This window comes from Abrus precatorius, unplaced genomic scaffold (genome assembly GCF_003935025.1).
Source record: "Abrus precatorius isolate BTA unplaced genomic scaffold, Abrus_2018 Scaffold5, whole genome shotgun sequence".
Classification (NCBI taxonomy): domain Eukaryota; kingdom Viridiplantae; phylum Streptophyta; class Magnoliopsida; order Fabales; family Fabaceae; genus Abrus; species Abrus precatorius.
In genome coordinates this window covers 9,649,271-9,664,964 of record NW_020874395.1, presented here as the reverse complement: position 1 = coordinate 9,664,964, position 15,694 = coordinate 9,649,271, and the positions used below count along the sequence as shown (strand labels likewise).

Sequence of the window (15,694 nt, the reverse complement as noted above, 5' to 3'; positions counted from 1 at the left end):
TTCAGCATTATTAGACTTACAAACTGTTCTTTCTTCTTCTTCTTTTTTTGTTGTTCATTAAGAACCTAGTAAGTTTTTTACCCTCTGATGCAGTATCTAATAATTCTCACAGTATGACTCTAAACGCTAAGACAAACATACACGAATATATTTGATTAAGTTTTTAAACTTTTAATTTTTAAAACGAAAATTTGAGTAACTTTAAAAGAAAATTTGAAAAAAATAATAATAAAAAGTTTAAATTCTATAAAATTTAATTGAAAAAATTTTACTTTGAAAGAGAGAAAAATTTATAAAACCCGGAGCGAAATATTGTTAATATCAAGTGTATACGACTAATATACAATTTTTTGGGTAAGAAATACATTTTCAAGTTATATTTGCTAACATTAATTACACTTATTGTTTTCTCAATATAGTACCAATAATTTTCAGGACTCTCATATTTGACATAAGATAATTATTACTTTATTGTCCAAACTCTTATTAATTCAAATGTTTCAATTCAAAAGTGTACCATAAGTAAATAAAATATTTTTTTAATCTTAATTTTTAAAACTGAGTTAAAATTTTAAAATTAATATTTTTATTAAAAAATATTATATGTCAATAACTCTAGTATAATACTTATTTACTATTTTAATAAAATTTTACTAATTTTGTTGCTAAAAAGATTGCTAAGATGAGTGGTAATTACAATGTTTACTTCACTTTTTTTTAATAATTCTTCTACTGAGATTAGTTTTTTTTTTCTTATACAGTGATTTATTTTAGATTTTAGTCTATTTTTTTTTCTTTCAGTAAAAAAAAATCCTCAGTCCCAATAGTTAGTTAGAGTTGAGGTTAAATAAACAGAATAAAAAATAGCATTTTAGTTAGGCAAAGACTAGCAAGGTGTGAGTACTTGAATATATTTCCGAATAAACTATGTGGCCATTGTCTTGTTTCTCTTATATTTTATTACTTCCCAAAGGACCTTCTGTATCTAAGGAACCGAAACCGAACCAAACTGAATCTAGTACAGTAAGCGGCAACCAGAGAAGACACATTTTAGTGTGAAGCATACAAAAACGTTGTTGTTTTTGAACAATGCCATTAAGAAAATGAAAGTGGTGCCAATCTTTTGACTTTAAGTGACCAAAATTCATGTACATTTATTGTCTTTCTTCTTTCTTTAAAAATCTTCACTACATATCTTTCACAACTTCTACATCAATGTGATTTTCAAACTCACCATGGAGACCCATAAGCTAATTATACCTTTCATTCTTCTTCTTTTCATCCCTTGTTCATCTTCTTTCACTCCCATAGATAACTACCTTCTTAGTTGTGGATCACACAACAATGCTTTCCTCTTCAACCGCATCTTCATGGGTGATTCCTCCAACCAAGGTTCAAATTTTCTCTCTGCAGATAAATCCATTTCCCTCACCAACCAAAACCCACCTTCAGATTTGTCCACTTTGTATCATAGTGCTAGAGTTTTCACCATCTCAGGGAGCTACAGGTTCAACTTGAGGAAGAACGGTACCCACTTGGTTCGTTTTCATTTCTCACCTTTTAAGGCTCAAGGGTTTGATCTAAAATTTGCAAACTTCAGTGTTTTGGTTGATGGGAATTTGGTTCTGAGCAATTTCAAGCCAAGTAATGGTACACTGCTTAAAGAGTATATTTTGAAGATAGAGTCAAATTTACTTGAAATTGTAATAAGGCCAGAAGGTAACTCTGGATTTGGATTTGTTAATGGTATAGAGGTGTTTACTGCTCCTGATGATTTTGTTATAGATTATGGAGCTAGGTTGGTTGGTCCTTTTGGTGTGGAGGAGTACAAGAATCTTTCGTCTCAGGTTTTAGAAACTATCCATAGGATTAATGTTGGGGGTGTGAAATTAACTCCTTTTAATGACACCCTTTGGAGGAATTGGATTCCTGATGAGGAATTCTTGGTTTTTAAGGATGCAGCTAAGCCTGCAGTCACCACTCACCCACCAAATTATCAAAAGGGAGGCGCAACTCAAGAGATCGCGCCTGATAGTGTTTATATGACTGCCCAGGAGATGAATAGGGATCACTCCATTGTGGCTTCACAGTTCAACATAACCTGGGATTTTCCAGTAGCTCCGGGTGGTGTTCGACACTTGGTTCGGTTGCATTTCTGTGATATTGTTAGTCCTGCTCTTAATTTGCTCTACTTTGATGTGTATATCAATGGATATTCTGCATATAAGGATCTTGATTTGTCATCCCTTACATTGCATGTGCTTGCATCTCCGGTCTATGTGGATTTCGTTGCAGATTCTGATGATTCAGGTGTTATTAGAATAAGTGTTGGCCCTTCTGGTTTGAGCAGTTCTATGAGGGTGAATGCCATATTGAATGGTGCAGAGATAATGACGATGGTGGATGTTATGGATTCACATGTTTCTCCTAGGAAGAAAAGGTTGTGGATTTTGGTTGGTTCAATTGTTGGAGGAATTGTTGTTTTACTTTTAGTTGTAGCTGCTTTTTTACTTGCCCTCAAATGCAGGAAGAAGAAGAAGAAGAAACCAAAGCAACGAATAGTGGAAAATGTAAGATGGACGCCTTTACGTATGTTTGGAGGGAGTTCACTCAGTAGAATGTCTGAAGGGACAGCTTTTCCCTCTCCTGGTTCTTATGGATATTTTGACTTGAGAATTCCTTTTGCTGATATAAAATTAGCAACAAAAAATTTTGATAGAAGTTTAATTATAGGGTCTGGTGGGTTTGGTATGGTTTACAAAGGGGTCCTCAAAGACAATGTGAAGATTGCAGTCAAGAGAGGCATGCCTGGATCCAGACAAGGCCTTCCAGAATTCCAGACTGAAATAACAATCTTATCCAAAATTCGTCACCGCCATCTTGTTTCCTTGGTTGGATATTGTGAAGAAAATTCAGAAATGATACTTGTCTATGAGTATGTGGAGAAAGGTCCACTTAGAAAGCATCTATATGGTTCAGCAGGATTTGAGCCTTTGTCTTGGAAGCAACGTCTTGAGATATGCATTGGTGCAGCTCGAGGTCTTCACTATCTACACACTGGTTTTGCACAAGGAATTATCCACCGCGACATTAAATCAACCAACATTTTACTTGATGAAAATTATGTGGCCAAGGTTGCTGATTTTGGCCTTTCAAGATCTGGACCTTGTATCAATGAAACCCATGTGAGTACTGGTGTGAAAGGTAGTTTCGGTTATCTTGATCCGGAGTATTTCCGAAAGCAACAACTCACAGATAAATCAGATGTTTACTCATTTGGGGTTGTGCTTTTTGAGGTTCTTTGTGCCAGACCTGCTGTTGATCCACAACTTGATAGGGAACAGGTGAACTTAGCCGAATGGGCACTTGAATGGCAGAAAAAGGGCATGCTGGAAGATATTGTTGATCCTTATCTTGTTGGGAAGATAAAGCAATGCTCGTTGAAGAAATTTGGTGAAACAGCAGAGAAATGTTTGGCTGAATATGGTGTTGATAGGCCAACTATGGGTGATGTATTGTGGAATTTGGAATATGCACTTCAACTCCAAGAAAGGGAGTCATATGATGATAGCTTCGCTCATGGAGCAGTGAATGTGACAACTACAATAATTCCTGGGAATCCTCCTAGCAACCTAAGAAGAGAGGGAGATAATGATAATGCTTATTCAGACATAAGTGCCACCGAAGTCTTTTCCCAATTAATGACCACTGAAGGGAGATAGAGATAGGAACATCCTGCAAATAGAGGCAAATTTTTGCTGATGTATAGAAAGGTTCACATGGGAAAAAGGTATCATGTAGTTAGTACCTATGCTTCAATAGTTATTTTCTTTATACTTTTTATTTTTGTTTAAGAAATTTCATGCGCCAAAACCGATATTAAATTTACCTTTGGAAAGCAGTGATAGGCGAGGCTTATTGATAGTTTCTTATAAATGGTTGGATGATCTTTTTTTTCATGTTATCTGACACTGGAGAGATGCTCTGTAACTATCATAGTATAACCTTGTCCTTTTATGTTATGTAAGTTTGTGTGTTTATCAAGAGATGAATTAGTATAAGTTGTAATAAGCTATCAGTTCCCTCCTATTATTAATTTTTATTTCTTCCGTTTCTGCTTCATTGAAAGATCCAGTATTGAAATAGGTGTCATTTTTCTTAAAATTTTGTTATTTACTTATGTTGGACTTCTATGAATACATTTGAGGAAATAAAATGCACCATGCTCTTCATAAAACTATATGTGATACAGTCATAGTTTTCTTTTAAATTTTCATGAGTGGCAAAGATGGATACTGTAGAAGCAAGGTTGAATATTTGATATCGATACATAGTTTCTTTATTTACCTAATCTCACACATAAATTTTCCACCATATAAGACTGGCTAAATGATATAACCATTGCCTTCGATAAACTCTTATAAACAGGTTTTCCTTTTCTGTTAAATTGTGTACAAGATTTATGTTACTGTGATAAGCATGAAAAAGATCCCCAAGTAGCAAATACTTGCATTGGGCTGATCAATAAATCAAAGTTTAGGCATTTCCAAAATCATTGGCCTGCATCACTAGCATTTTTTCTAATTTGATACCTAACATAAATAATGAGAAATATTGACCCATGATTTAGAGACTCTGATATCATGTCATGAATCAACTATCTCAAAAGATTAAGCTGTGGGTGAAAGCACATGAATAATATCTACTAATAATAATACATAGAAAACCTAATTGTACTGTTAAGGCTCCTAAAAGAAAATCATAAAAAAATTACTCCATTCATGTTCGTTATTTGCTATGAGATGTTGTAGTTGCTTTTTTTCGGATCAGAATCTTGAAGAATATTACATTTGGCATGTCAAAGGAACTCATTCAACAACCACCAATATATTATTTCATTTGAAGAATGTGTAAAAATTCGTTTTCAGGTAAAAAAGGGTCAAAGAATGCTTTATTCAGTCATAGATTTTTCAAAGTGAATGCCCTACGTACCCACCCCATTTCTTCTCATTCCACTACTTTACAGAAAGAGAAAGCAAACTCCTTTCAAGATAAGATTGGAATGATGCATAGAAGAGTTAAACACACATAAACATTAAGGGTACCCGCAATCATAGGTTCCTCAAAAGCTTAGATAAGGTTGCCTTCCACCATTTTTCCATTTTACCTCCTTTTTTTTATTTATTTCAGAGCTTTTGTCAACGAGGCCAATCAGCTGCTATCACTATTTTATTCAGATTGAAAAAAAATAATCTCAAATTTGAGGATTATTTATAACATAGAATTTAAATATTCAAATTTAACAAATTTTTATTAAAAAAACTATTTATTACATTGAAAATGCACAAGTATAATAAATATTTTCTAATTGTAATAATACCTAAATAAAAAAGCATAAATGGGGAATGCCTATGTATAAGAGTGACAATAGACACTTTCTAAACTTAGTTTTAAAAGTTGATGTTGAGAAAACCGGAAAAAAAATGTTCTATTGATTTGTTTGTAAAAATTTAAGAAATACTAATTACTATAATTTCATTAATATCATTTTGCTCATATATAAATTTGAAGGGTAATAAATAAAATATTTATGCTAGTTGAGTAGTTTAAAGGTCAACAGAGACTAACTAATAAAAATAAATTAAAGAAATTTCAAATATTTCTAACAAAATAAATAAATATTTTATTTTATGTATTTTTTTAGAACTAATTTTGGCAATGTGGGGGCAATAGTATATTGTCCCCCCTTCCTTTCTAAGAGCTGCACTGTCAAAACTTATGGAGGCTGTGGTCCACTGGTCTTAGGGATGGCAATGGGTAGGGTATGGGTAGGGTACTACAGTACCCATCCCCATATCCGCGTTTTAAAAAAATACCCGTACTCAGCCCCATACCCGCGTGGGTATGAACATTAATCCCCATACCCGTACTCTCTGGGTACTCGCATACCCGTCTTATACCCATTACCCGCGTTTGTTTGAGAAAAAAATATTTATAAAAAAAATATGTTTATATAATTTCACATAAGTGACATAATAATACAAAAATTCAATATGTAGTTGTCGAACAAGGTACAAATATAGATAAAAAAACAAATATTCAAATATCATAAATGTTAAATGTATCTTAATATAATAATTTTCTAAATTAAAATTCTTAGAAATAATAAGCAAAACTAAACACACAAGTTATTTGTCAGTGATAATCCTATCTTGTGTGAGATTTGATTGCTTAGTAATGTCAGAACGATAACAAAATAGATCTGTACAATGGTTGTCCTTCGTGTGGGATCACTTAGTAACCTCTTGTGACGGCATTAACAACTAACTCTAATGAATAACATTTCATAGTTATTAAGTTTTAGTGAGACAGACATTGAGAATGAGAATAGAGTTAGAGTAGAGAAGTTCAATACTAACAATAGAAAATTGATACATAAAATATTTTTTTTAACTTTTAAATTTTAAATTGTAAGAAAAATAATAGATTTAATTAAAATAATATAATATAGTTAATATATATATATATATATATATATTAATACTAGTATTTTTTAACTCATATACTATACGAAAGTATTTTATCAAAAATATAAATTTTTGAAAAATTATTTTAGTAAATTAAATATTTCTAATGTATATAAATTTAAAAAAAAAGAATTTGAATAAAAGATAAATAGTTACAATAAAATTTTATAATAAAGAAATATACGTGTATATTAAAAAAATTATACTTTTTTATCTTAAAAAAATTAACAATAATTTTTTATATTTATATCTTTTCAAAAACTTCTTTGAATGTGAATAAATAGTAAGAATAATATTATTTAGATTCAATAAATTATAGTTGTGCGTGTAATACATATGTTGCATAGAAAAATATTATTTTAAATTAAAATATAAAAATAAAATTTAAATATTATTAATAAATAATAAGTTTACGGTAATAGTAGGTGATTATAAAATTTATAAAATATTTATAATATATTTATTATTTATCATTCACTTTATGATTAAAACATTAATATAATTTTATTAACAAAAATATTTTATGTGTGTCATATATAAATAATATTTTAAAAAAAGTAAATCTCATATTAACTATGTAATAATTAAATTGTGTTAGCCGAATTAAATGATATAAAATAGTAAATAAATTTTTCTATTAAAAATATAAACCAAAATAAATTTTTTGGTTTACTTTATTATTAAATATATTTTTATATTAATCTTATATAACTTCACATAAGTAATATAATAATACAAAAATTCAATTCATAATTGTAGAATAAAGTTCAAGCATATATATATATATATATATATATATATATATATATATATATATGCGGGTATGGGGCGGGGTGGGTACTTAGATACCTATACCCGCACCCATCCCTATTAAAATTTGCGGGTTTTTACCCACACCCATATCCGTACCCGTATAATGGGTAAATACCCTACCCATTGTGGATAAATTTTGAGGGTGCCCATCGGGTACTTTACCCATTGCCATCCCTAACTGGTCTGTTGAAACATGTTTACTCTCTTACAAACATAACAACATATCATACTCAATAATATAATTTTTATTCTCCAGAATATCTGATCAGTTAGAAATAAACATAATAAGATAATATAATATATTTAACATATTGTTTTATACACATCAAATTTAAAATAAAATAAAAAATATCTTATTCTTATCATATTGTATTCTTATCAAACTTTATATTTTATTATTTTCTGATTCTACTGTATTCACCAATAAGCCAATGAAGCATGTAATTTATTCTTGTCGTGCACATCATGAAAAGGAGAGATCTTTCAATATGCATTTAGAAGTCATAATAGGTTATCCATCTTAACATCCCATAGAAATTCACCAATTGGTCATGTCTTACAACTAATTAATAGATAGTGTTACTTAATAATCCAATAAACAAGCAATTTTATATATCTGATTTTCACATACATGCTATCATGTTAACTGATATCAGAAGATTCCTCACTAAACAATGTGTTATGAGGATATGTGACATCAATGAAGATGCTAACTCTAGTGCATATAAAATGGCCTTTATTGGGACAGCTAGCTCTGCACTTCACTTGTGGCTATTGGACCAAAATGAGGTGGCTCAATCTCTTTTCCATGTCAGTCTTTAATGCCTATTTTGTAGTTCAGTTTTCTTTTTATTTCTCCTTTTCCTCTCAGGGATTTTTATGAGATAATTTTGTTCGAGGGAGAACCCACACTATTTTTTAAACATGTGTTTAAAGATATATAATAAAAATTTAATGAATATTATTTTTTATTAAAGTTTATAATATTGAATATAATTTTAGAATATATATGATTTTTATAAAAAAAAATTTGTGTATAAATTTCCAATGCTATTTTTTAAGCACGCATTAAAAGCAGTGATAATGAACTAATTAGTTTTCTTAACCTCAACTTTGGAAAATGAGCTTAAAAGTTTAAAAGTAGTAATTTTTTTAAAAAATATTTATAAAATTTACGTAAAATTTTAAAAAATTAACAATAATAAAAATTTATTGAAAAAAGTAACTTTTATAACTATAATATAATAAATTTATTCTTTCTCAATCAAACTTTACTATTTTTAAATGTTTAAATTCAATGTTAAAGAATGATGTTAACAAAATCTAAATTTTACTAAAAAATTATTTATTATATGAAAAATGCAAAAACGCAATAATTTTTTTTAATAAAAATGTACTTTTAATTTTTTATATTTAATATCAACCTTAAAATAAGGATAATAAAATTGTAAAATAATAATGTAATATAAAATAACATTTTTTTTCTATACATCTGTGTTTAAACAGAAATAAAAGAGGCAACCAAATGAATCCCTGAATTCTGGGAGAGCTAATATGTTTGTGGGACAATTAGTGTCCCTTGAATTCCAGGACGAGTTTTATAGGAAAAGTTTATGAATAATGTTTATTCTCAATCCTAAGTATATAAAAATAGTAACTTGAATTAAAAAAATATTATATTTATCATAATTATTTATATTTTAAAGATAATAAATATAAATTTATTATTTATTTTCAGTTTTAAGAATTAATATATATATATATATATATGATTATATATATATATATAAATTTAAACTACACAATTATATATATGGTAAAAATATTTAAAAAATTATGTAATTACTTTAAAAAGTTAGGCACCTTTTTAAAAAATTCACTCGACTTGTATCTTTTAATTTTAACCATTCATAATAAAATTTAATAATTAAAATTAATTTATTTCACGTTCGCATTAAAAAAAAAAAAAACTATTCTTGTTTGATACGTCACTTACATATATGTATGTGTATAAAAATAAATCTTAATCGTTAAATCTGATCATGAATTATTAATATTAAAAAAATTTAATCATTAAATCTAATAATAAATTATTAATATGAAAATATCAAGTCATGTGACATTGTAAAGTTATCATTTTAATTTTTTCTGATATTAATCTATGTATGATTGTATGTAGGTGTGTATAATATATCTAGTGAGAATTGATCTCATTTTATATTAAAAATATAAACTACACAATTATATATATGGTAAAAATATTTAAAAAATTATGTAATTACTTTAAAAAGTTAGGCACCTTTTTAAAAAATTCACTCGACTTGTATCTTTTAATTTTAACCATTCATAATAAAGTTATCATTTTAATTTTTTCTGATATTAATCTATGTATGATTGTATGTAGGTGTGTATAATATATCCAGTGAGAATTGATCTCATTTTATATTAAAAATATTTTTTATTAGATGTGTTTCTTATATGTGCATGTACGTGTGTAGAATATATCCAGTGAGAATAGATTGATTTTAAAATTGTACATTAATTATTAACATGAAAAATTAGTTAGTAATCGATTATATTATTATGTTAAAAAATATCTACATTTTATCTTTTATCACTCAAATCAGATCTAATTGTGTATATTGATTGCCAATTAGTTTTTAACTATTGTAATATTGTACATGATATAAAATTGTGTATAATATTTTTTTATTAAATATTATATAGTTTAATGTAGTGTATAATATTTTTTTAATAAAAAACTTATTATTTATTAACTTATTATCATATATAATATTGCATAAATTAAAAAAAAAATATTTATTGCCCTCATTCTCATGACAATGAAGTATTTTCACTCTCCTACCGCAGATTTTAAAGACATAGCAAAACTATTTTTTTTAAGAAATCAATCATATGATTAATCGAAAAAAGAGGTAGTTGTTTAGAATGGTGTTTTATAAAACTCAATAGGATTGTGCTTAACGTCACATAACAGATCAAATGTGATGCTCCCCATAATCCTCATCAAATGGTACATTTGTTCATTGAATAATTGAATGACAAAGTTGAAAACAAAATTGAAGTCATATTCTAGCATGAAATGCTAAGGACATCCCATTTATACATCAACGTGGTTTCAATAAAGAAGTAGGACCGTCAATGTCTCTTCATCATTTTTACTTTGCCATCTATAAATTAAGTCCCCTTGTTTTTTTCTATTTATTAAAAATTAAGATTTTCAACCATGAAAAGAATTAAAAATTAAGATTTTCAACCATGAAAAGAATATTTTAAGTAATATTTAAATATGGAAATGTTTCATAAAGATCAAAGGAAATATGAAATGATTTAATGTAATTTTTAGAATTTAAGTGACTAGTAATTTTTACACTTTTATAATTTTAATATAAAAATATATTTATCATCGTACATATGAATTAACTAGTAAAGATTGTTTCACCTTAACTTGTAATATCAAGTTTGAATCTTAATACATGCAACTATATTAAATACTTAAAAAAATTTGTCGTTCATAATTATTTTAATTGATTTAAACATTAATTTTTCCTCATAAAAGATACACGTGATCTAGAATATATATATATATATATATATATATATATATATATATATATATATTGTAATAAAAATTTAAAGCTAATTAAATCTTTTAATGATTAACAAATTAACTATGAAAACTAACCCTACTTTAAAACATACATTAAAGTCTATATTATTAGTTATTTAAAGTTAACTATAAAGTTTAACCCTTAACTTAATTGTTACTTTTTGTTATTGATAAATGATCAGCAACAATAATTTGTTATTAACGTGTTTTTGAATTAGTCATAATCTTATCATATTAGATTGTTAAAGAGATATTCCAAGAACCATTATTAGCATATATCTCTTCCTATTATGTAGTGCTCATCTTGTATATATACTACATTCACGACATAATAAAAATCAACCAATTCATCTATATGGTATCAGATATCTCTCCTTGATCCTACCTCTCCCACCTCTTTCAAATTTCTTTTACGTTTCAGGGCGTCATTCCCTCTCTTCACGCATGGCTGCGGAATCAAATCTAACCTTCCCTAACCCCTATGAACCCACAAAGCCCTTCTCCTTTGTTACTTTATCAGGTGCCGTCAAGCTGACACAATCTAACTATCTCAACTGGCAGTTACAAATAGAAGCAATTCTAGATGGCCTCGACCTCTACAAATTCCTCGATGGTTCTCATCCAGCATCAGCAGCCTTCATCGACAACACTGATAGCCCACCTGTCAGTCAAGCCAACCCCGCGTATCTTACCTGGAAACGCCAAGATCGTCTCATCTATGGCGCTTTTCTTAGCACCCTCCCGGATTCCGTTGCCTCGCTGGTTACCCAGACCAAAACCTTCGCTGCTCTCTGGTCGACTCTCAAGGGCACTTTTGCACGTGCCTCTCGTGGACACGTCAAGCAACTCAAGGATCGTTTATGCTCCACGCACACTTTCTGTTACAGAATTCATGAACAACATCAAAATAGTTGTTGATTTACTTGCTTCCATCGGTCACTCCGTTTCCATCGAGGACGTTATTGATCACGTTCTTCGTGGTCTTGATGAAAGCTTTAAGCCTGTCATTGATGGTGTCAACGCCCAGGACAACCCCATTACTTTTGATGAACTCCATGAGAAGCTCATCCAACATGAACTTCACCTGAAAACCACTCACCAATTGACCATAGGTCCCAAAACGGCACTCACTGCTCAGGCTAAACCCAACAAAGCCAAACTGAGGCCATTTACACAGTCACAGTCATGGTCGTCTCCTCCACCAAATGCTTCTTGGTCTGTGCTGCCGCAGCAACAGTCCACCTCTCGTTTAGTAGGACCACGACCCTACTTAGAAAAATGTCAATGGTGCAAAAATGTTGGACATTCGTTGCCGCAGTGCCCAGTTTTTCGTTAACTCCATCCCACCATTCAGGTCCCGCAGAACCCACCTCGTCAGCCCAATCACTACACTGTCCCGCGAGCAAACACCATGACCACTGGCCCTTCCAATCATCATTACCTGGTTGAGAGTGGAGCCACACATCACGTCACTACTAACCTAAACAATCTTGTTGTCTACCACCCCTACACCAGTCCTGACTCGCTATTTATGGGTGACGGTTCAGGTTTGCACATTTCTCATTCCGGCACTCTTAAGCTTCATGATACTCATTGCCTAATGTCCTATGTGTCCCTTCCATGAAACAAAATGTATTTTCTGTTTCCAAACTAACCAAAGAAACCAATTCTGCCCTTGTTTTCTTACCTGATTCTTTTGTTATGAAGGATCTCCAAACTGGCCTTACGAAGCTTAAAGGACCATGTGTTAATGACGTCTACGTTTGGCCATCGTCCTCTCCGTCTATCAATCATCTTCAACTAAATAAATCAGCAGGTTGGCACCACAAGTTGGGCCGTCCCTCCTTTTCAATTTTCAGTTTTCTTCAACGTGAATTTTCCTTAGGTTCTATGCAGTTTAACCAATCAGATTGCTCATCTTGTCAAATAAGCAAAAGTCACAAACTTCCTTTTCATGAATCTTCACTTTTGTCGTCATTTCCATTAGAAATAATATTTTCAGATGTATGGACTTCTCCCATTTTATCTAATGATGGCCTCAAATATTATTGTATGTTTGTTGATCACTTTACTCGTTATATTTGGCTCTATCCAATGCGCAAGAAATATGATGTTCAATCAATTTTTCCTAAATTTAAATCTCTTGTTGAAAATTACTTCAAACACAATATAAAAATTCTTTACACCGATAATGGCAGAGAGTACACTGGCTTACGTTCATTCTTGTGTGATCATGGTATAAGCCACAAAACAACACCACCCCATACCCCTGAACATAATGGCATTGCTGAGAGACGAAACCGTCATATTGCTGAAACTGGTCTTTCTCTCTTAACACACTCTGGTGTACCACTTAAATACTGGCCCTATGCAATGACAACTACTGTATATCTCATAAATCGCCTCCCTACACCCATACTTCTTGCATATAAATCACCATTTTCCAAACTCCTAAACACCACCCCAAATTATCATAAGCTTAAGAGTTTTGGATGTTTGTGCTTTCCTTGACTTAAACCATATGCTAATCATAAGCTTGCTACAAGATATACCATGTGTGTTTTTGTAGGTTATGCAGCTGATCAAAATGCCTACCACTGTCTTGATCCCTCAACGGGACGCATCTACGTGTCTCGCCATGTTAGGTTTGTTGAAACCACCTTCCCTTTCTTCACCATGTCCATCTAACCCTCACTGCCTACACCTGTCTCCACACGGACTGACCTCACTATCCCCATAACCCACAATTCCCTCCCTATAATACCGGCTCAATCCACAACCATATCGTTCAGCTCCAACTCAAATCCACCCCAATCTCCTAACCTATCCCATACTACGGTCCCATCTCCATCTTCCCTAGCACCCCCTCAGGTTTCCCACCCACAGCCACCTATACCTACGGGTATAGTAACCAAATCCAGAAACAATATAACCAAACCCATACCCAAACTTAACCTAACACCAAACAACCAACCGAACCTTCCACCATCACCCAAGCTCTTCAAGATCCTGACTGGCGGCTGCCATGCAAACGGAGTATGATGCCCTTTGCAAAAATAATACTTGGGACCTCGTTCTTTCATCTATTGGTCAGAACATTGTTGGTTGCAAATGGATTTTTTGCATCAAACGCCTTCCTGATGGTTCAACTGATCGATATAAAGCTCGCCTAGTAGCAAAAGGATTTCACCAACGCCCTGGCCAGGATTTCAGTGACACATTTAGTCCTGTTATCAAGCCTGTGACGGTCCGGGTTATTCTCACACTTGCTGTAAATCGTGGTTGGTCTCTTCGACAACTTGACATTAACAATGCTTTCTTACAGGGTTATCTTAGTCAGCCACCAGAGTTTTTTGATAAGGCTCACCCTACTTATGTTTGCCGTCTCCGCAAAGCTTTGTACGGTCTTAAACAGGCACCACGTGCCTGGTATAATGAGCTTCGCACATTTCTATTATCCTTAGGATTCATGAACTCAGTTGCTGATGCCTCATTATTCATTTTTTGACATGGAATAACCACATTATACTTGTTAGTCTATGTTGATGATATTATTGTCACAGGCAGCTCCCCTGATGCAGTATCTACACTCATTTCTCGGCTTGCCACTAAATTCTCCTTGAAGGATCTAGGCACCCTGAATTATTTCCTTGGTGTTGAGGTCTTGGCGTCTCCTGATGGCTTGTTCCTCACACAACAAAAATATGTCTAGGACTTGCTTGTTCAGGCTGGTATGGCTGACACCAAACCTACCTCAACCCCACTTTGTGCATCAGTTCCTCTTGTCCGTGCCAGTGGCACCCCATTATCTTCACCTACTGAATACCGTCAACTTGTGGGGAGTCTTCAGTATCTCAGTATCACCAGACCAGATGTTGCCTTTGCTACAAATAAATTATCTCAATTTATGCAAGCTCGGATGACGGCCCACTGGTCTGCTCTCAAGCGACTCCTTCGTTATCTGGCTGGGACGTCCACTCATGGCATTCATATATTTGCCTCCTCTCCCTTAGTTTTTCATGCATACTCTGACACTAACTGGGCATGTGATACGGACGACTATGTGTCGACCACAAGCTATATTCTTTATCTTGGTGGCACTTCAATCTCCTGGAGTTCACGCAAGCAACGGTCGGTAGCACGATCATCCACCGAATCTGAGTACAAGGCACTTGCAGACACTATCTCTGAAATGTTATGGGTGATCTCCCTCTTTGGGGAACTTGGGCACACTATCAACACTCAACCTGTCATCTATTGTGACAATCTAGGTGCCACAAGTCTCAGTGCAAATCCAGTTTTTCACTCTCGCATGAAACATATTGCCCTCGCTTATCACTTTGTTAGAGAACAAGTTCAGAAGGGTACCTTTTTGTGTCTCCTATGTCTCCACAGAAGATCAACTGGCTGATGTTCTAACCAAACCGTTACCACGCACAAAGTTCGACTATCTAATGTCCAAGTTGCATCTACTCTACCGATCGTCCAACTTGCGGGAGAATGTTATTAATAAATGATCAGTAACAATAATTTGTTATTAACGTGTTTTTGAATTAGTCATAATCTTATCATATTAGGTTGTTAAAGAGATATTTCAGGAACCATTATTAGCATATATCTCTTCCTATTATGTAGTGCTCATCTTGTATATATACTACATTCACGTACATAATAAAAATCAACCAATTCATCTATACTTTTATCATGTCATTCTTATATTACT

The 15,694-nt window shown here is 32.0% G+C and overlaps 1 protein-coding gene across 1 annotated transcript; it reads left to right on the top strand.

The window, feature by feature from the left end:
* The first annotated feature begins 1,213 nt into the window (after positions 1-1,213).
* LOC113867402 (probable receptor-like protein kinase At5g24010) lies at positions 1,214-4,225 on the top strand. Its single transcript, XM_027502706.1, has one exon. It carries the CDS (start codon positions 1,236-1,238, stop codon positions 3,720-3,722), a length of 2,487 nt encoding a protein of 828 aa, XP_027358507.1. The 5' UTR covers positions 1,214-1,235; the 3' UTR covers positions 3,723-4,225.
* Positions 4,226-15,694: the final 11,469 nt, after the last annotated feature.